General features: G+C 40.4%; 2 protein-coding genes across 2 annotated transcripts; both read right to left on the reverse strand.

The window, feature by feature from the left end:
- Positions 1 to 989: 989 nt before the first annotated feature.
- Positions 990 to 3,126, reverse strand: LOC121884739 (DELTA-actitoxin-Aas1a-like). The gene is made up of 2 exons (XM_042393712.1): positions 2,843 to 3,126; positions 990 to 1,425 (listed from the first exon to the last, which is right to left on the reverse strand). The coding sequence occupies exons 1-2, from the start codon at positions 2,947 to 2,949 to the stop codon at positions 990 to 992; spliced, it is 543 nt and encodes a 180-aa protein (XP_042249646.1). The 5' UTR covers positions 2,950 to 3,126.
- Positions 3,127 to 13,596: 10,470 nt separating this feature from the next.
- Positions 13,597 to 16,566, reverse strand: LOC121883551 (interferon a3-like). The gene is made up of 5 exons (XM_042391852.1): positions 16,241 to 16,566; positions 14,866 to 14,940; positions 14,282 to 14,437; positions 14,057 to 14,134; positions 13,597 to 13,775 (listed from the first exon to the last, which is right to left on the reverse strand). Exons 1-5 carry the CDS (start codon positions 16,355 to 16,357, stop codon positions 13,656 to 13,658), a joined length of 546 nt encoding a protein of 181 aa, XP_042247786.1. The 5' UTR covers positions 16,358 to 16,566; the 3' UTR covers positions 13,597 to 13,655.
- Between the last annotated feature and the right edge of the window lie 4,623 nt (positions 16,567 to 21,189).

Here is a 21,189-nt window from a genome sequence, read left to right on the forward strand (position 1 = left end):
TTTTAATACTTTCCTCAATTATTTCACTAAATTGTTTGCTTGTTCAGTCATATATTTTACTAATTTTATTCATGCGACTGTCTATTTCATGTTTTCTCTTTTTAATTTAACACTGACCACTATCATATGTTTGTTCCATAGTTAGCTTAGTTTGTACATTTGGCATTGATGTTGAATTTGCATTTTGTCAATTTAACAAACACACTTCAGACCATGTCGTTCATGTTCAGATTTTATTTGTCTTACAGACTGAGTGACTGAGAGCAGGCACATTGTACATGTAGAGATAGTCACAGACACAGAAGGACCTGAACCATTTGGAAAGAGTGGGAATGGTGACAGTCAGTTAACCAGTATTGAACCAGTCACTGCAGCATGTTTTTTAGTTTTTAGATTTAAAAAATCAGTTCAGTAAAAAATAAAATGTGTTTGATGATATCAACATTTGAGTAGATTCATTTATTTGATTTAAACTACACTTTCTGTCGTACTGGGCCAACTGGGATTGATTGACTGATTGATAGATTGATTGATCGAGTGCATGGAGAAAAAGCTGAGAATGAACTAGAAAATAAATCTTGAGAGCGGACAGAATCAGGCCCGACAGGTTTGCAGCAGGTAGGAAATGTTTCGGGGGAATTTTGGATGATTTCCAGTGAGTTATAATCCCAGTTACAGATTATATGTGTGTTAATGTTTTCAAATGATGAGAAACACCTGAGTTCTATGTTGCAGCCAAATTTATAATGTAAGAACATTTAAATACCCATTTAATGCACATTTCATCAAAAGTATAAAGAATAAACAAACATTACGTAACGTCACAGTTCATCATCTCAACAACGTTGCTGATTGTCTTCATGTTCTGTTCTCTGTGGTTTAAAATAACGTGCACTCTGACAGCTTTGGAACTAAATCAGGACACACTTTCTAAAACATATTAAGTCTTTGTTTAACTGGTTATTTTACATTTAAAAGCCCCGCTATGCCTATTCAAAGGCATCTCGGGGAATTTTGAGAACTTGCACCTTGATGTCAGGTTGGTAACTGTCTGACATGGTGGCTGTGATGGTATTAAGTTTACTTTCATGAGTCAGAGTGCCGTCTGCAGCTTTACCTCTGACAAACTTTCTCTCTGCATCGTAATACATCTCCTTATAAAGACCACAATCACATTTTTTGGCCATGTCAAAGACTCCCACTGCATACGAGTTAGAGTACAGGTTGAAATCAAAAGGATTAGAGAACATGACAGCTATTTTTCCATCGTTTTGATTTGTGGATCCATTCAGGAGATCGTAGGTGAAGACTCCAACAGATCCACAGGCTGCGCCAGGAGTCTTGATGAACAGAGCGCTGCCAGATTTAGAGGGGTCAAGCGTTGGTGGAAAAGGTGTTTTACAGAATCCACTGTAAGTGTACCAACTGGTCACAGAAAGAAGAGAAACATTTTAGTGACTAAAAGACAACAGATAGATTCATTTTTGAGTGTTCAATACAGACATAATGTGTGGAGCTGGAGGCAGAGGGAAACTGCTAGTTTAGCTCCATTAAAAGAGAAAAAATAAACCTTTAACCAGACCCAAAGCAAAACAATTTTTTTAACACAATATAAAGTCAATGACATCTCTGAATTGGGCTACAAGTGTATGCTGATGATACAGTTTTATTTGTGGCAGCAAAAACACCTACTGTTGCTGCAGCCAAACTAACAGACTGCTCGGGCAAGGTGGCACACTGACACTTCCTGCCAAACACTGAATGTTTGAAAAACTGTCTCTATGTGCTTCTCAGCCAGAAAAATCACAATCACAAACACTTTACAAGTGAGGATAAAACACAGTGAACGAGAGACAGTTCAGGAGTTTAAGTATCTTGGAATTGTTTTGGACCCTCAGCTAAGATTTGACAAACATAATAAAGTTAGGTAGAATCTTCAAACCTTTAGGCAAATCAGACACTGATTACCATTTCATACAACTCTATTATCTATACATGAAATGATATTTTCACATCTCTCATACTGCATAACCTCTTGGTCTCAGGCATTAAACCACTAACAAACCTTTCTAACCAAGCTATCAAAGTTCAAGAAATACCTGAGATTTCATCATTACAATATTCTAAAAAGTATAATTTTCTCAGTTTTGATCATTTTATTAATTACTCCAACCTCACACTTACATTTAAATGTCTCCACCATCTAGCTCCACCCATCCTCAACACTTTCATGACTAGACGTCACTATACTGCCACTAACACCCGAAATACACCAGAAGGAAACTAGAATTAGACACTGTCAGACTTCCTTTGATCAACTGCGTTCTCCATTAAAGGCACAACCCTCTGAAATTCCCGACCTGCCAGTTCAAAGCAGGTTCTGGATTTTAAAATGTTTCCTACAACAGTCAAGTCCAGTTATCATGACACCAACTAGTCATTATTTGTTCATGCTAAAATGTTATGTGATATGTTTTGTCTGTTGTCATTGATGGTTGCTGCTCTTGCTTTATTAATATATGCACTGATTTTAAACTGTAACATCTCATTTTAATGATTACTTGACCCGTCAATGCCCATCAAGGGACTGGTGTTGGACATTATTTTTGGTTATATACACATGTACAGCACATTGTACACTATTTCAGTTCAATTAACTGTGGGAACAAATTCTTTATTCCAGTTCAAAAGAAAGAAAATGAAACAATAAGAAAGAAATTGTTGTTGTGATTTACTCAATGTTGATATTGATTCTGATATCCCCAGGATTATTAGGAGAGGGTCTATGGGGTCAAATAATGTAAGAAAAGACAGACTGGGAGAACCTGAACTATGTACTCACCGTGGGTTACACAGGGTGTACTTGGAGGTCTTATTCTCAACCTCAATGCTGCACTGGCGATGAGTGTTTCCCATGATGTCTTCAACCTGTACAGCAACACAGAACATGAGACAGATTTGGTATTGATTAAAAATTCACATATCAGCAGACACCATGGGCCTACTTTTGTGCCTGTGCATCATAGAATAGAACAGAACAGAACAGAATAGAATAGAATTTAATATGTTTAAGTTATTTAACTAGCAAAGCTGTTGTCAGCTGGTGACGTCACCTGATTTTCGGACATTTTCTCTTCCACTGAGATGCAAACATTTATTGTTATTAACCACAACTGCCTTCTTTCAGCATCTCTCAAAGGAAATCTCTGGAACACATTTTCCAATCACTTGTGTCCTTCACAGCAGATAAAGGTCATGAAATAAATAAAAGGAAAAAGGAAAGGTGGTTCGGTTAATAAGCTCACTAATGAAAGAGGTTGGAGTCCGCCAGTGGAATGGTGCAGACTGGTGTGCTGAACGGGAAGGAGGGAGTCCAGTCTGATCTGTGTGTGTTGAATGTACCTGTAAGAGATGTGTGAATCCTAGTCGTACCTGGAGTTGAAGTGAAATGCCAAGACTATATGTCAGATGTGTCTGTGAAGGTTGCATAGCAGCAGTAGAAGCAGATCTAAAGACTTACCTACACACCTATGTTACACCTGACTTCAAACCTGATATAATCTAAGGCATACAAAGATTATGGAGAAAACAAACTGCAAACTGACAGTGACCATGGCAATGGATGGAGTGGTAGTAAGCGTTACTGCGTAAGTGCATACTGGGGTTGTGGGTACAGTACACTACGCTTCACTGTCAGGGACACTACCACGGTGGCTCCACCCCCCTTCAATGTGGAGGCTGCTCCATGCATCCAGGGAGTAGAATTGGCTGGAAAAGTCCAGTCAGGAGGAAGGTCTGGTCATCACCCCTGTTTTGTTTCCCACCCCGCCGGCGAGGTGGTTGGTGCCTGGGAGGTCCCGTTCTGGCGAGGATTCTGGCGTCGTCTTCCTGCCCTCTAGCAGGGTGTGGGAGGTGAGGTGACTCACCCTGGTGGTGTTCGACTTCCTGGAGATAGTTGTCGATGTGTGAATCTTGACTATCTGAGTCAAAGCATTCAACTTCGCTTGTGAGGGACAAGGAGGTGTGGCTGAGGATTGAGGGGGGTGCACCATCAGAGTGAGGGGCACCTGTGTTCATTGGGTGGGCTGATGGAGACACTTGGCAGTCATCTGGACTGTTGAGGTCGGAGACTGCATCACCAGGGGTCGCTAGGCTACTAGGTTTCATCTCCTGGTGGACTGGGGTCATCTGCTCCTTTACCTGTAGGGCTTCTTGGGGCATGCTTCGGCTGGTTGTGCCGGGAGGAGGGACCTCTTTGAGGTCAGGAATGTCACGTGGTTCCTGGGTGGCCATGTCAGCAGCGGTGCTCGTCTGTCCAGTCTGGCCTTCTTTGTGACTGTCCTCTACTCTCCTCTGAAGAGACTGGATCTGTGCGCGCAGGGTTCTGTTGGCATCCTATAACCAGAGTATCTCAGTACCTGAGTGTAGGCGGTCTTCATGCAGCCTGCGGTTCTCCTCCAGTACAGCCTGGTAGCTGTGCTGCAGCTGGCTCTGCTGTGCTTGGTCGTCTGGCCTCTGCGGAGCTACGGCTCCGGCCACGTGGGGTGCCTAGTGACTCATTTTGCTAGTAGTAAATACACAGTATATGACAGCTCTAACAATGTGTGATACAAAACTGCTAATGCTGCACAAATGCACAGGGGAGAGGCAGACTTGTGACTTACATAGTTGGTTACTCAAAACTGCAACCTATCTTGTCCTGACAGGACCCTAATAGTGACTCTAGCACCTAGGTGAGTAACAACCAGTTAGTGTCTATGCTAATTACTCTACAACCTATCCTGTTAGTATGTTAGTGAGGTGGTTTCAGTACCTCTGGTGAGTAATAGCTGGTTACTGTGTTAGGGGGCTAAACAACTAGCATGCAAAATGCTAACAACTCTCTGCTAACACAACCACTAGTGCACACTGTATACAATACACAACCACACTGGATATGCTTGGCAGAGCACAAGAGAAGTCAAAATTTAAAAAATTGAAATTTCTGGAAAAATAATTAATAATTCACAAATTATTAATGATTGATTATTGTGCATAAATATTGCAAAAAAAATCCTATCACAGATAGCATATGATTGCCTGCGGACGACATCATTGCCGCATTTCAAAGTAAGAGCATGCAGTCTTTCTATGAGCTGTTTTTTTTTTTTTTTTAATGATCAGCGATAAGTATCGTGCATCCATTGTGCATCCAGATTACTTCTAACAGACCTAGACAAAGCTCTACAGAGCTTTCCCTTCCACATGATGACCATGATGTCCATATGAATATCATAGTGTTCCCCTCAAAGCCCTGCCGCCAAATATATACATACATATGACCATACCTACTTGACTAATACATGGATTTTTCTATCAGTGTTGTTTTGGTTTTTTGGTCTTTTGTAAAGAACGTTGAAACCATGTTTTGAAAAGTGCTGTATAAATAAAAAATGTAAGGATTTTTTCTTCAACTTCATCTGAACCGGAGAGACAGACATCATCAACTTTCAGGTCAGAAGATGTAGACATGACATTTTAAGTCTGAACAGAGAAGCAGTGATGTTGATTTTGAGGTCGTCCACAGCAGTAGAATGAAAGCATCAGTTGTTTGTTCAACTCTTAAAATGATAAAGTGTCTGACATCACAGACTGCAGGTTTCTTCTCATCTCAGCACATTAACACAGACGCATCTTGTAGAACAAGTTCTGTCATCTAAAATATACATCAGATTATATTTGTTTTCTGGGTCATGATAAGAATCCTGCAGACCCTTTGTTCTGTCATCCTGAGACTCAGCCCATTGACTTGTGTCCTCTGTACTGGACATTTTGTTCAAAATCATTTTACTCTTTTTAGCTACTCTATTAGTCCCTGCTGTATTGTAAAGAGGACATCTTGGGCTTTCCAGTGACATGTCATGTTATAGGCTGGGATGCTGAGAACATAGCAGTAAGCACATTTTATGGAGAGAGGAGAGGTAAATTAAATATTGTTTATCTAGTGTTTTTTTAAACTATGATAATCATATTTGTTCTTGTTTATTAACTTGTCAGGAATAATATATTTAGTTTTGAGAGCAGTTAAATTATATGATATTTGTGTTTTGAAATAATAGTCCTTTTATGAATGTCAATTATAGTGGACATCAAGACCATCTTAATGTACTTAATGACTCAACATTGTTGTAGGAGATAGAACTACTACTAATAATAATACTTTTATTTATATTAACATAAATCTAATTTATATTATAAGTTTATTTAGTATAGCACCTTTCACAGAAAGAAAATTCACAAAGTGCTTCACAAGAATAAAAGCTAAAAGAACATAAAACATACAAACAATAAAAACATAAGCCACAAGATAAAGTTAACATATACACAAAACACAGGCAACTACTTCAAAGGAAAGATCACCTTTTGTTAAAGCAGAGAGGATTCTTTAGTGAGTAGGTGATTTCTGAAATGGTGTCATGAAATATATGCAAATTGCCTCAAGAATGCAAAATTTGTGCTTATTAGTATAGTCAATAGGAGACCATATCACATCGATAGCACTGGAATTGTCCCAATGATGCACTACTACCTGACTGCATTTAACCCAAATAGATTTGTGGGAGGTTTAATTGCTGAGGTTTAATATTATTATTTTTCATTACTTGGTGTTTTTTCCATCATCATCGATTTACACCTGTGCTACTTTTTCCATTACATTGACAATAAAGTCTTTGAGGATTTGGCAATGCGACAATGTGTTCGGTTTTAATAGAAAATATACTACCATCTTTGCAACCAACAAGTAACTGAAACAACCCAGAACGATACATATTCTTGTTTTTTAATCAGATTGATTGTATTCTTGGTTTAATATGACTTTACTCCTACATGCATCACATGGACTGTAAATCATTGTCAGCAGTGATGTCTCAGAAATGTCATCATAGTTTGTAGCTCATATCCAAACCAACTTTATAAGGTGTGACACAACTAAGGATAAAATAAAAAGAATATTAACAGCAAAGTAAAACGTGAATCCTGTGTAAATTGTGTAAATTAAAAGAATGATAAAATTAATCACACAAAGTAATTAATCAATGTTACCTTAATAAAGGCACCTTTGATTTGCATTTTACAAATCTGTTTGTAAACGTAAAAATAATCAGACAATCAGTGCAGCTGGTTATCAACATAAACTATGTTTTACTAAAAGATTCTGTCTCAGCTTATATTTCATCTCCACCTCATCAGATCCCACACAAACACCAACAACTCTCCTTGTGTCTCCTCCCAGCAGTTCACCTCTACGGTAAACTCACCACGGGACAAACTATCAGTGCGTCATGATGGAGAAAGCTCTGTGTTTACAGGGGATGAAAGTAGCAAATGTGATTGGCTACAATGTCACAGCCTGTTATTCACCATTTATAATATATGATAATTATCTGTCTGATCTCTAATCCAAGTGTGTCACATTTGCGCTGGTGCACCTGGCCATGAAGATACCAGAAGTGTGCAGTGCGCACTTGACTGATTGATTGATCAATTGACCTCAAACTCCACCAGATAACAACATTCATGAAAACTGATTCTGGGATTACTAAAATATCATTTGCAATATAGCAAAGTAAATGTTTTTGGAGAAATAATGTAGAAAGTGAACATTTAAATTTGTCGTCTTACCTTCTTAGTTGTGTTCAGAAAAGTCTCGTCTGACATTCAGTGTTCAGGTTTACATATTTATACCAGAAGAGAGGAGGAAACAGTTTTCCTGTCTTTCTATTGGCTGTTTCAGAATCACATATTAAAGTATTACACCTGTAAGTCATAGTGAAACCACTGTGATCTAAGTATTGTGCTGTTAATGTTTAACTGTGAAAATCCCCCAACATTTCCAAGACACAGAGACACAAGACACTGCTTAAACACAGATTTGATATTAACTTTATCAGTGTTTGACAGGTAATAATTACCAAATAGACTGAGGTTGGTTGAAGTCAAGCGTCTCTTTAATTCAAACAGAACATATGTTGCAGACACAGAGAGTCCGCAGAGTCTCCGTGAAGAATTCTGACAAGACAAAGGAAAGTCACTGGTGTATATTGATGCCCTTGGGAGGCACCTTTAGTTGTTTACAGATTCCTTCTAACAGACCTAGACAAAGCTCTACAGAACTTTCCCTTCCACATGATGACCATGATGTCCATATGAATATCATAGTGTTCCCCTCAAAGCCCTGCCGCCAAATATATACATACATATGACCATACCTACTTGACTAATACATGGATTTTTCCCCCGTTTATACTTTGTGAAACAAATATCAAAAATATAGAAAAAGGTATTGTGAGGACTAAATGTGTAATTGATTAGGACATTCGTAATACAGGACAAATCAAATCAACATCAAAATCATCATAAATGAGCATGGTTATAAGAGTGGATTCAAAAGTGATTACATAGTTATCAATCAATCAATCAATCAATCAATTTTTATTTATATAGCGCCATATCACAACAAAAGTCATCTCAAGGCACTTTTCACATAGAGCAGGTCAAGACCGAACTCTTTAATTTACAGAGACCCAACAATTCCCCCATGAGCAGCACTTGGCGACAGCGGTAAGGAAAAACTCCCCTTTAACAGGTAGAAACCTCAAGCAGAACCCGGCTCTTGGTGGGCGGCCATCTGCTTTGACCGGTTGGGTTGAGAGAGAGAGAGAAAGAGGGAAAGGGGGAGGGGGGACAGAATAACAACAATCATAACAATAACAACAAGCATTAGCATCAATAGCCAGGGAAGGATGCCATCAGGACTGTGAAGGTTCCTGTGAGATGAGAAAGCACAAAAAACTCCGGGGAAGAAGCAAAGTTAGTGACATGCATTGATGTTACATGAATGCATACAGATGGAGAGGAGGAGGAGGAGAGAGGAGCTCAGTGCATCATGGGAAGTCCCCCAGCAGTCTAGGCCTATAGCAGCATAACTAAGGGCTGATCCAAGGCGAGCCTGGTCGGCCCTAACTATAAGCTTTATCAAAAAGAAAAGTTTTAAGCCTACTCTTAAACATAGAGAGGGGGTCTGCACCCCGGACTGAATCCGGTAGATGGTTCCATAGAAGAGGAGCCTGATAGCTGAAGGCTCTGCCTCCCATTCTACTTTTAAAGTAGCTGTAATTAAACCTCTTCTTAAGAAGCCTACTCTTGATTCAGGTGTTTTAGCCAATTATAGACCTATATCTAACCTTCCATTTCTCTCTAAGATCCTTGAGAAAGCAGTCTCTAATCAGTTATGTGACTTTCTACATAACAATAGTTTATTTGAGGATTTTCAGTCAGGATTTAGAGGCATCATAGCACAGAGACAGCACTGGTGAAAGTCACTAATGACCTCCTAACTGCATCGGACAAAGGATTTGTCTCTATACTTGTCCTGTTAGATCTTAGTGCTGCATTCGACACAATTGATCATCAAATCCTTTTGCAGAGACTGAAACATTTAATTGGCATTAAAGGAACTGCATTAAGCTGGTTTAAATCCTATTTATCAGACCGATTTCAGTTTGTACATGTTAATGATGAATCCTCCATGAAGGCAAAAGTTAGATTTTCATTGTTATGCAGATGATACCCAATTATATTTATCAATGAAGCCTGATGAAACCAATCAGTTAAACAAACTCCAAACATGCCTTAACGACATAAAGACCTGGATGACCTGCAATTTTCTGCTACTAAATTCAGATAAAACTGAAGTTATTGTGTTTGGCCCTAAACACCTTAGAAACACATTATCTAATGATAAAGCTACTCTGGATGGCATTACCCTGGCCTCCAGCACCACCGTAAGGAATCTGGGAGTTATCTTTGATCAGGATATGTCCTTTAACTCCCACATAAATCAAATCTCAAGGACTGCCTTTTTTCACTTACGTAATATCACAAAAATCACATCCTGTCCCTAAAAGATGCAGAAAAACTAGTTCACGCATTTGTTACTTCTAGGCTGGATTATTGCAATTCCTTATTATCAGGCTGCTCTAACAAGTCTCTAAAGACTCTCCAGCTGGTCCAGAATGCAGCTGCACGTGTTCTGACTAAAACTAGAAAAAGAGATCACATTTCTCCCATTTTAGCTTCGCTACATTGGCTTCCTGTTAAATTTAGAATAGAATTTAAAATCCTTCTCCTAACTTACAAAGCCCTTAATGGTCAGGCACCATCATATCTTGAAGAGCTCATAGTACCGTATTATCCCACTAGAACACTGTGCTCCCAGTATGCAGGCTTACTGGTGGTTCCTACAGTCTTTAAAAGTAGAATGGGAGGCAGAGCCTTCAGCTATCAGGCTCCTCTCCTGTGGAACCATCTTCCAGATTGGGTCCGGGGTGCAGACACCCTCTCTATGTTTAAGAGTAGGCTTAAAACTTTCCTTTTTGATAAAGCTTATAGTTAGGGCCGACCAGGCTCGCCTTGGATCAGCCCTTAGTTATGCTGCTATAGGCCTAGACTGCTGGGGGACTTCCCATGATGCACTGAGCTCCTCTCTCCTCCTCCTCCTCTCCATCTGTATGCATTCATGTAACATCAATGCATGTCACTAACTTTGCTTCTTCTCCGGAGTTTTTTGTGCTTTCTCATCTCACAGGAACCCCTGGGTTCTGGGCCGAGCCTTCGCGGTCCTTCACAGTCCTGATGGCATCCTTCCCTGGCTGTTGCTGCTTATACTTATTGTTATTGTTATGATTGTTGTTCTTCTGTCTCCCCCCCCCCCCCCCCTCTTTCTCCCTCTCTCTCTCAACCCAACCGGTCAAAGCAGATGGCCGCCCACCAAGAGCCGGGGTCTGCTTGAGGTTTCTACCCGTTAAAGGGGAGTTTTTCCTGCTGCTGCTCATGGGGGAACTGTTGGGTCTCTGTAAATTACAGAGTTCGGTCTTGACCTGCTCTATGTGAAAAGTGCCCTGAGATGACTTTTGTTGTGATTTGGTGCTATATAAATAAAAATTGATTGATTGATTGATTGAACTTGCTGCTAACATGTCATTCTCCAGTGAAATATAGACACTCACAGACATTTACCAGAACAAACACACACACACACACACACACTCTGAAATGTAGTCTTGTCTAAGGACAATTAATATTGTATGTTGATGTGATGTGTTGATGATGTGTGTATATCATATGTGTGTTATTACGAGCTTTAGTTAGACTTTTATTCCACTGTCTTTAGCCAAGAAATATACAACCAACATAATTCCATCATCCTTGATAACACTATCATCATGTTTAGTACCATGCTGCTTGTTTCACTCTCAGAACACTAAAGATACTATCAAAGATGTAAAATTGGGAATCATGCAATTGTTAAATGTTCTTTACTTTGATTAAAAGAATAACCACATTCAGGAACTGTACCTGCCTGTCCATAGACAGGAGGGGGCTGACTCTGCTCCCCCAGGATGCACCTTCTGGGCAGGCAGACCAAAACGTTAAAACAGAGTCTTCTTATCTGAGACTCTAGGCTGACTTTGTGCTGGCTGCTGGTTTCTTCTTGTTTTTATCTTTGTCCTCCTCCACTATGTGACTTCGTCTTCACTCGCTCAGTAAGTTCTATTAGATCCTCCAGAATATCCTCTATACAAGATTGTACCATTTCATCACACTGCATTTGGACAGTCAGCTTCCTCTGTGAAGCCACAACTCAGTGAACGTCCTACCTGATGATATGAAGAGCTGCAGTTCTACTGCAGAATCTAAACTCCATCTATGGTCGTCTCCTCAGTGCAGGTAGTCTTGCTTTACAGTTTACATTATTAATTATTCATTGACATTGTGGGTGTATGTGATGTGCTGTTGAGTGTAACTTTGTATTTTGTATTTTGTATTTTGTGTTCTGTGTGTTTTTTGCTTTGTACTGTTTGTTGTTGTGCTGTTGTATGTTTTGATTGTCGGGGGACTGCGGATGTAAATTAGCTTTGAGCTGACTCCAGTGCAGTGCATCTTTAATGTTAAAAACTGCACACTGTCCCAAAAAATAAATACAATAAAATAAATAAATCTTGCTTTCTGCCATGCAGGTGGAAAGCTTGCATTTTGCTAGTCTGAAGATGTGATTCAGAACAATAGGAGTGAAACTTCAGACATGTAGGGTCATGAGTTAAGGATCAAACAAGGAAAGCCTAAACCAGCAGCTCTCTTCCAATGGGAACTTTTCAAATCTGGACCGGCCCGATTCAATCATCACTACAAGATCCAGACTCCAGTTTCTCACCCCAGCATCGGACTCCATTCTCTGAACAAGTTTTTTTTCTTAGTTTTTTTTTTTTGGCCTATTCTTTTCTATTTAATGATTAACTTTCCTGCTCCTACCAATGGGGGAAACTGATCTCTTCCAGTCAGCCAATTGCAATTCATCCCTGACTCAGCAAACATGCCCATGCAGGCCCACTGTGGGTATGTGTGGGTTTAAAGGAAAATATGTGTTGTAGTGACAGTGTGAAAGGGTCTCTAAAATTGACAATCTCAGACTCAGTTAATCTTACAATCAGAACACCATGAGAGAGACAAGAGTTCATTCCCACGCTCACTTTCAAATCTCATTTAGTTTCTCTTTCTGTTTGTCTGCAGCTGCTGAGATAAAATGTCACTCTGGTTGTGGTTAGAAAAACAGGAAGGTCAAAGACTGAGGAACAGCTTATTGAAAGTCACTGACTTCACCTTGAAGTGAGAAACTTATGACTGTCTTCAGTGTCTGCATATACAGAATACTGTCTGAGGACTTTTTATTCCTGATTCAATGAGTTTTCTTTTAGCTTTTTGGATTCACAGAAGTTCAGGATGATTCACCTGACTGATGGACAGTCTTTCAGCGCTTTGTTTTTTATCGCACCATTTTATATTAAGGCCTGAACCTGCTTTAATATAAGACAGCTGTAATTATAAGATGATCCAGTCTGCCAGTCTAATGGAGGTCTATGGAGAAAATGCTGTTTGGGCTGCTGGGAGGTTTTCACTGTAATACCACCAGCGACCACTGGGAGAAACTGGCTGCAAGGCTGAGCGGCGGAGGCGTATCCAGCTCGTATTATACATACATGAGATCAACCCCCAGATGTTCATGACTCCACCATCTTTCCTCCAGCGCCACCCTTAGGACAGACTTTATATGAGCAGCTCCACTATTGGTCAGACTCTAAGAACAGATAAATCCTCAGGATGTTTTTTCTGTCCAACACATGTTGTTTGTACCATCAGCATCATGGAACCTGATAAACAGTGATGATGTTGGAGCTGCAGAGTATCTGCTGTCTGATTGGCTGAGACTGGCTAGTTAGAGAATGATGTCACCTGTCAGAGAGCTCACTGCAGTGTGATGATCACTCCAGACATCATCTAACATGAATACGCATCACCCGACTGCTGCAACGTGCTTTGATCACTAAACATTAAAAACATATTAAACAGAGCTGCAAAAAACGTCTTTATTGTGTCAGTTTGTAAAATGTTTCCAGTTTTATGTTTTCAAGTAAAATCATACAAAATGTCTTTAAATACAAAACTGTCAGAAGACAATAAATAGTAAATAAATAGTAAATAAAGTAAATAAATAAACAAATAAATAAATAAAATATCAGTGTTCTCACAGAGAAACATGATGAACATGAAACAGACAGTTAGTGTGGAGACGCTGCAGAGCGCCTCCTGCTGGTGATGATGGAGACCAGCATCTCCAACTGGTCCAGGTGCCGTTTAGTTTCCATCCTGATCAGCTCCCAGTACGCAGTACCGCCCCCCTGCATGCAGTACACAGTACTACAGTTAGTACACTCAGTACACACAATACTACAGTTAGTACACACAGTACTACAGTCAGTACACTCAGTACTACAGTCAGTACACACAGTACTACAGTCAGTACACACAGTACTACAGTCAGTACACTCAGTACTACAGTCAGTACACTCAGTACTACAGTCAGTACACACAGTACTACAGTCAGTACACTCAGTACTACAGTCAGTACACACAGTACTACAGTCAGTACACACAGTACTACATCAGGACTTGTACTTACCGTACGGTGCAGAGTGCTTTTTTCCAGTCTCTTGTAGTATTTTCTCAGCAGGACTTTAACTGGTTTTTCAATCGAAACCTGAAAACAAAAACAGTTCCCAGTTTAATTCTGCAGTAAAACCTGAAGCTGAAACTCTGACAGTCTCACTTAAAGCTTCAGGTGAAGTCAAACTGCTGACAGGAGTTAAAGTGTTTAAAGTATTTTTGTAAGTATTTGAGTACTCACGCATTTGTTGAGCTCCTCGTTCTGTCTGTCGATGGTGATCAGGAAGTTGGTCTCCTCGTTGGTATTCCAGGCAGCGGAGGAGCGGTTGCCGTGGTGATAGAGATCAGAAATAAGCTTCAGACTGTCTCTGATGAACAACAGCTGGGACTCCAACACCTGGACAGAGACAGACAGCTGTGAATCCTGGCTCTCTGATTGGCTGACAGAGCAGAGTGTCATCAGCGTAACAGTTTGTTTGTTTACTACAAATTTCACATGAAACAATAAGGACATATTTATGAACACAAGTCCGTCTTTTTTTGAATCTTGGTTCCAAAACCACATTATTCTGGTGGATCAGGTGTTTAATAACTGTGACATCGAGGGATTATGTAAAGGTTTCTGGTATTTGTGCTATTTATGCAACAACTGGAGGTTAATCATCAAACTTTGAGATGAATATTTTCATATTTTATATATTATGTTGTGGAAGAAGAACTTGTGATTGTTTTATGTCAATGAAGAAAAAAATTGTGTTTAGATGTTTGTATGTTAATGTGTGAATAGTAACATACAGGTGAAGCAGTCAGTGTGTGTGACAGTACCTGTGTGTTCCTCATGCTTTGGTAGAGATCGTATGGAAAGGGAACTGGACTCTCCTCCTCAGTCAGCGGATCGCCCTGAAACATCAGCACAGTGACTCAGCTGTGTGTTAAACACAAACACCAATAAATATACAACGATTTTATGTGTTAGTGAATCTTTGCTGATTTAATTAAAACAAAAGCTTCCTAGCACTAAAGATGAAAACACACTAACAACACAACTAACAACACACTAACAACACAACTAACAACACACTAACAACACAACTAACAACACACTAACAACACAACTAACAACACACTAACAACACACTAACAACACAACTAACAACACAACTAACAACACACTAACAACACACTAACAACACAACTAACAACACACTAACAACACAACTAACAACACACTAACAACACACTAACAACACAACTAACAACACACTAACAACACACTAACAACACAACTAACAACACACTAACAACACACTAACAACACAACTAACAACGCAACTAACAACACACTAACAACACACTAACAACACAACTAACAACACACTAACAACACAACTAACAACACAACTAACAACACAACTAACAACACAACTAACAACACACTAACAACACAACTAACAACACACTAACAACACACTAACAACACACTAACAACACACTAACAACACAACTAACAACACACTAACAACACACTAACAACACACTAACAACACACTAACAACACAACTAACAACACACTAACAACACACTAACAACACAACTAACAACACACTAACAACACAACTAACAACACAACTAACTAAACAGTAAGACTGACTTTAGCAAAACAGATAAAACCAATGTTAGCTCATACAACAAGACCAGGACCTCTAACCCTTCCTCCAGGACCTCTATCCCTTCCTCCAGGACCTCTATCCCTTCCTCCAGGACCTCTAACCTTTCCTCCAGGACCTCTAACTCTTCCTCCAGGACCTCTAACCCTTCATCCAGGACCTCTATCCCTTCATCCAGGACCTCTATCCCTTCCTCCAGGACCTCTAACCTTTCCTCCAGGACCTCTAACTCTTCCTCCAGGACCTCTAACCCTTCCTCCAGGACCTCTATCCCTTCCTCCAGGACCTCTAACCTTTCCTCCAGGACCTCTATCCCTTCCTCCAGGACCTCTATCCCTTCCTCCAGGACCTCTAACCTTTCCTCCAGGACCTCTAACCTTTCCTCCAGGACCTCTAACTCTTCCTCCAGGACCTCTAACCCTTCATCCAGGACCTCTAAAACTTCCTCCAGGACCTCTAACCCTTCCTCCAGGACCTCTAACTCTTACTCCAGGACCCTTGAAACTCCTCCAGGACCTGGTGTCAGTACTCACCATGAGCTTCAGGTGAGTCAGACATTTGTTGTTCACGTGACTAAACCGTTGATCGAGCCAATCACAGCAGAGAGCCGGCGTCAGGGCGCTGCAGAGGATGAAGAACACGAACAACATGATGAAGATGATGCTGCGGAGAGCTGTATGTCTCAGTGTCTGATGAAGATGATGAAGAAGAGTAGGATGCGTCTCAGTGTGTCCGACATGCTGCAGCTCTCGACTTTTATTGCAGACAGGAAACAGAAAACAGAAAGACAGAAATTCCCGCCATGTTTCAACTCTCACTTTCCACACAGCAGAGAAAGTTCTTTCCTTCTTTCTTTCTTTCTTTCTTTCTTTATATATTTATATATTTATATGTTTATTTGTTTGTTTATGTGTCTTTAGACCTTGATCACATGTTACGCAGCACAAACAGAACCGACAGTTTAATAAAACCAAGACAACAGCAACAGCAGGATAAAATACAACAAATGTTGGTGAAACAAAGGAAGGACGTTCTTCAAGAAGCAGCTAATTGACATTTAAGCTTTGACTGATTGTAATAACAACATGAGTTTAAAGATAGAAGGCAGGTTTAAATAACACTTTCTCTATAATTCATTATGTTCACATTTTTCCATTCAAACAACAGATGAGACTCATATCTGCTCTGGTTTCTATCTGCTGTTGTTATTGATTATTTTATTCAATATTTATTAAATATGTAAATGTTCACAGTCACAGATCTGATCACTAATCAAACTGGTGTCTAGTGTGTGTGTGTGTGTGTGTGTGTGTGTGTAAGTCCCTCCGCTTTCATTTTCCAAACACCACAGAAAGTGACGACAAAATAAAAGCTGGCATCGTGTCGCTTTGCCAACAGAATCGTAGAGATCAATGTGTGTGTGTGTGTGTTTGTGTGTTTGTGTGTGTGTGTGTTTGTGTGTGTGTGTGTGTGTGTGTGTGTGTGTGTGTGTGTGTCTAAATGTGTAAAATAGCTCATGTTACAATCATCAACTTTTATTCTGAAGGCTCAATCTGTTGACGTCAATCTCATTTTCTGTTTCCTGTTTCACTTTCTGGAGTCCGATGCAGCTGCAGCGAGCGTGCAGTATCTGCACCACACACCCACCTGGTCACGTCTAGGCACGAGGAGGGGGGGGTTAGTGGGCAGGGGTTAGGGGTCAGGGGTTAGGGGTCAGGAGTGTGTCGTGTAGGATGAAGGTGAGTCTGCAACAAGTCAGCAACAAGAAATATAGATTAAATAAAGACAAACAACTTATTGTGACGAAGGCTCAAGAGCACGTGGTTATATTTAAATGATATAAATAAAACTTTTCAGAAGCAGCTGAACTGCTGGCGGCGATGAAGGAACAAACACTTAAACAGCAGCAGCCTGTATGTTCGCTGAAGAAGACAGGCTGCAGTTTTCAGTCCTGTTTGGGGTTTGACTTCCTCTGGGTTTGGTTTAAATGTTTCACCTGCAATAAATGTGTGAAACCGACTTTTGGAGGCTTTTGTAAATTCTGGATTATTAAAAGAGAAGTTTGTTAAATCTGAGATTTGTTTCAGCATCTAACGGTGTAATACACAGTCATCTCAACAAAATGTTTCTTCCAAACTTTATTGAACAATTCAGGAGTAATTCTCCAACAAGGCAACAGCGCCATCAAGTGACCATGTAAAAAACAGCAACACATAGTTTGAAACTGAGACTCGAGATAAAGGAAGAATAGATAAATAACCACATGGAATAGAAACGCAAGAAGATCAACAGATACAGTCATTAATATTATAAACCAAATTTTGTATATAGTCTATGGTTTATATTATATTGGGTCTCAAAGGATGTTTGATGATTTGTTTCACCACATCACATCATCAAGATGGGACCCAAAATCTTCCCCCCAGGATGTTTTACTGTTGATAGCAGGGATGTTAACATAACATATAACTTTCTTCTTTAAATAAGAAGTTTTCAGTTGTATCTTTTCCAAATTATTCATGTTCATACCACTCATATATTGGATTGGACATAACTACTTAATTGTAAATAACAAAAAAAATTGAGGAAGGTAGAGTTCCTTTGTTTTGCTGCAGTAATACATTAGTAGCAGCTGCAGTGATCGGGGACGTTTGTTGATTGATGAAGAGTGTTGAAACATTCTTGTCAGGAGGGAGGAGAAAATACCTTTAAAGGTTTAATAGATAGACCATCTGGTCCACAAGCCTCTCCAGATGATATATATGATATATATATATATATATATATATATATATATATATATATATGATATAAACGTATCAGCGTGTTCGTGTATCTTGTGTTTTTGTTTGAACATCTTTCTGCATTTTGAGAGAAGAGCGTATTGAGAGCAGATCTGGTTCTTATGAGTTTGGGTTACGCTCATGTTCAGATTCTACTTCCTGTGATCTGTCTGACCGACGTCGTCCCCTGAACCCTGAACCCTGAACCCTAACCCTAACCCTGAACCCTGAACCCTGAACCCTGAACCTGAACCCTGAACTTGAACCCTGAACCCTGAACCCTGAACCCTAAACCTGAACCCTGAACCTGAACCCTGAACCTGAACCTGAACCTGAACCCTGAACCCTAACCCTGAACCCTGAACCCTGAACCCTACCTCTGAACCCTGAACCCTGAACCTGAACCCTGAACCCTGAACTTTGAACCTGAACCCTGAACCCTGAACCCTGAACCCTGAACCTGAACCTGAACCCTGAACCTTGAACCCTGAACCCTAACCCTGAACCCTCAACTCTGAACCCTGAACCTGAACCCTGGACCTGAACCCTGAACCCTGAACCCTGAACCTGAACCTGAACCCTGACCCTGAACCCTGAACCCTGAACCTGAACCCTGACCTGAACCCTGAACCTGAACCTGAACCCTGAACCCTGAACCCTGAACCCTGAACCTGAACCCTGAACCCTGAACCCTAAACCTGAACCCTGAACCTGAACCCTGAACCTGAACCTGAACCTGAACCCTGAACCCTGAACCCTAACCCTGAACCCTGAACCCTGAACCCTACCTCTGAACCCTGAACCCTGAACCTGAACCCTGAACCCTGAACATTGAACCTGAACCCTGAACCCTGAACCCTGAACCCTGAACCCTGGACCTGAACCTGAACCCTGAACCTTGAACCCTGAACCCTAACCCTGAACCCTGAACCTGAACCTGAACCCTGACCCTCAACCCTGAACCCTCGGAGGACCTCAGCGTTGCTTGGATTCTGTCCCAGAGCTCTCATCACGTCTCCACACTGAGAGAAGGAGATCTTCAGCTGGTTCTGTGGCGTCCTGTCAAACAGCTGGAATGCTTCTTTAAACTCTACACACACATGACAACGTTACGATCGGGGTCAGTACACATCGTGTCTGTCTCAGGGATTCATTATGTCAGTGATGATCTTCACAAGTATAGAAGTACAAACGTGTGTGTGTGTGCAGCTTTACCCTCAATCTGATCAGGGCCAAAATCAATCTGAAAAATAAAACAGAATACTGGAATCATTTGCCCCTTACAACCTCAAATGCATTAATAATTAATCTGTAACATCAAATACATTCAAGAAACATTTTCAACCTTCTTTGTACCAACACAAGTTGACATTTCTGTTAGAACTTGAATACGCAGTTCTTTACTTCCTCAAGGTACTTTTACTTACACATGTATGTATCCCTTTCTACTCTGCACTGCACATTTCTAAATAAGTTTACAGCTGTCAGCTGATGGTTACATTTACTACATAATAATATTTAATGTGGTTAGCATTGCAGAACTGACAGACAGACATACAAACCTTGATGTTGTGTGGGTCAAAATCTGGTTCTTTAGCAGCTTCTGCTTCTGGAGAAACTTTCATTGTTTCCTTCTTTTGTTCTGGTTTCTTCGGGGCCATGATGGACAGATTGACACAAAAACTGATAGAAAATAAAGACAGAGTATAATCAGAGAGTAAAGGATGAATGGATGAATGCTGAGAAGAAGAGAAGAGATAGCAGAGCAGATTCCTCTGTGAGGGTTTAAATGCTCGTCACACAAAGACCCTATCCCGTCCATTTACGGTCAGACAGCTGAACCAACTCATGAATGAATCCTCTCAGGATCTCTGCTGCAGAGAGACGAACTTCAAATAGATCTGAACAAATTCCACAATCCTCTATTGAACCCACACAGAACAGAAATCTACTGAGACCACCTTAAATAGAACACGTTTACTGTTCTCTACTGTCGCTGCCTTCTACAAAACACGTTTACTGTTCTCTGTCAGTTAGGATGAAAAGACAACATACAGCATACAGGTTCAGAGAGTGTCCTCTATTTATCACATCTATTAACCCCAAATTACTCTCGATGATCAGGTAACTGACAGGTAGAAACACGTAACGGGTTGTAGGAACAGGTAACTGGCAGGTAGAAACAAGTAACAGATTGTAGGAACAGGTAACTGACAGGTAGAAACAGGTAACAGGTTGTAGGAACAGGTAACTGGCAGGTAGAAACAAGTAACAGATTGTAGGAACAGGTAACAGGTTGTAGGAACAGGTAACTGACAGGTAGAAACAGGTAACAGGTTGTAGGAACAGGTAACTGACAGGTAGAAACAGGTAACAGATTGTAGGAACAGGTAACTGACAAGTACAAACAGGTAACAGGTTGTAGGAACAGGTAACTGACAGGTAGAAACAGGTAACAGGTTGTAGGAACAGGTAACTGACAGGTAGAAACAGGTAACAGGTTGTAGGAACAGGTAACTGACAGGTAGAAACAGGTAACGGGTTGTAGGAACAGCTAACTGACAGGTAGAAACAGGTAACGGGTTGTAGGAACAGCTAACTGGCAGGTAGAAACAGGTAACGGATTGTAGGAACAGGTAACAGGTTGTAGGAACAGGTAACGGATTGTAGGAACAGCTAACTGACAGGTAGAAACAGGT

The sequence above is a fragment of the Thunnus maccoyii genome, chromosome 18 (assembly GCF_910596095.1).
Source record: "Thunnus maccoyii chromosome 18, fThuMac1.1, whole genome shotgun sequence".
NCBI lineage: Eukaryota > Metazoa > Chordata > Actinopteri > Scombriformes > Scombridae > Thunnus > Thunnus maccoyii.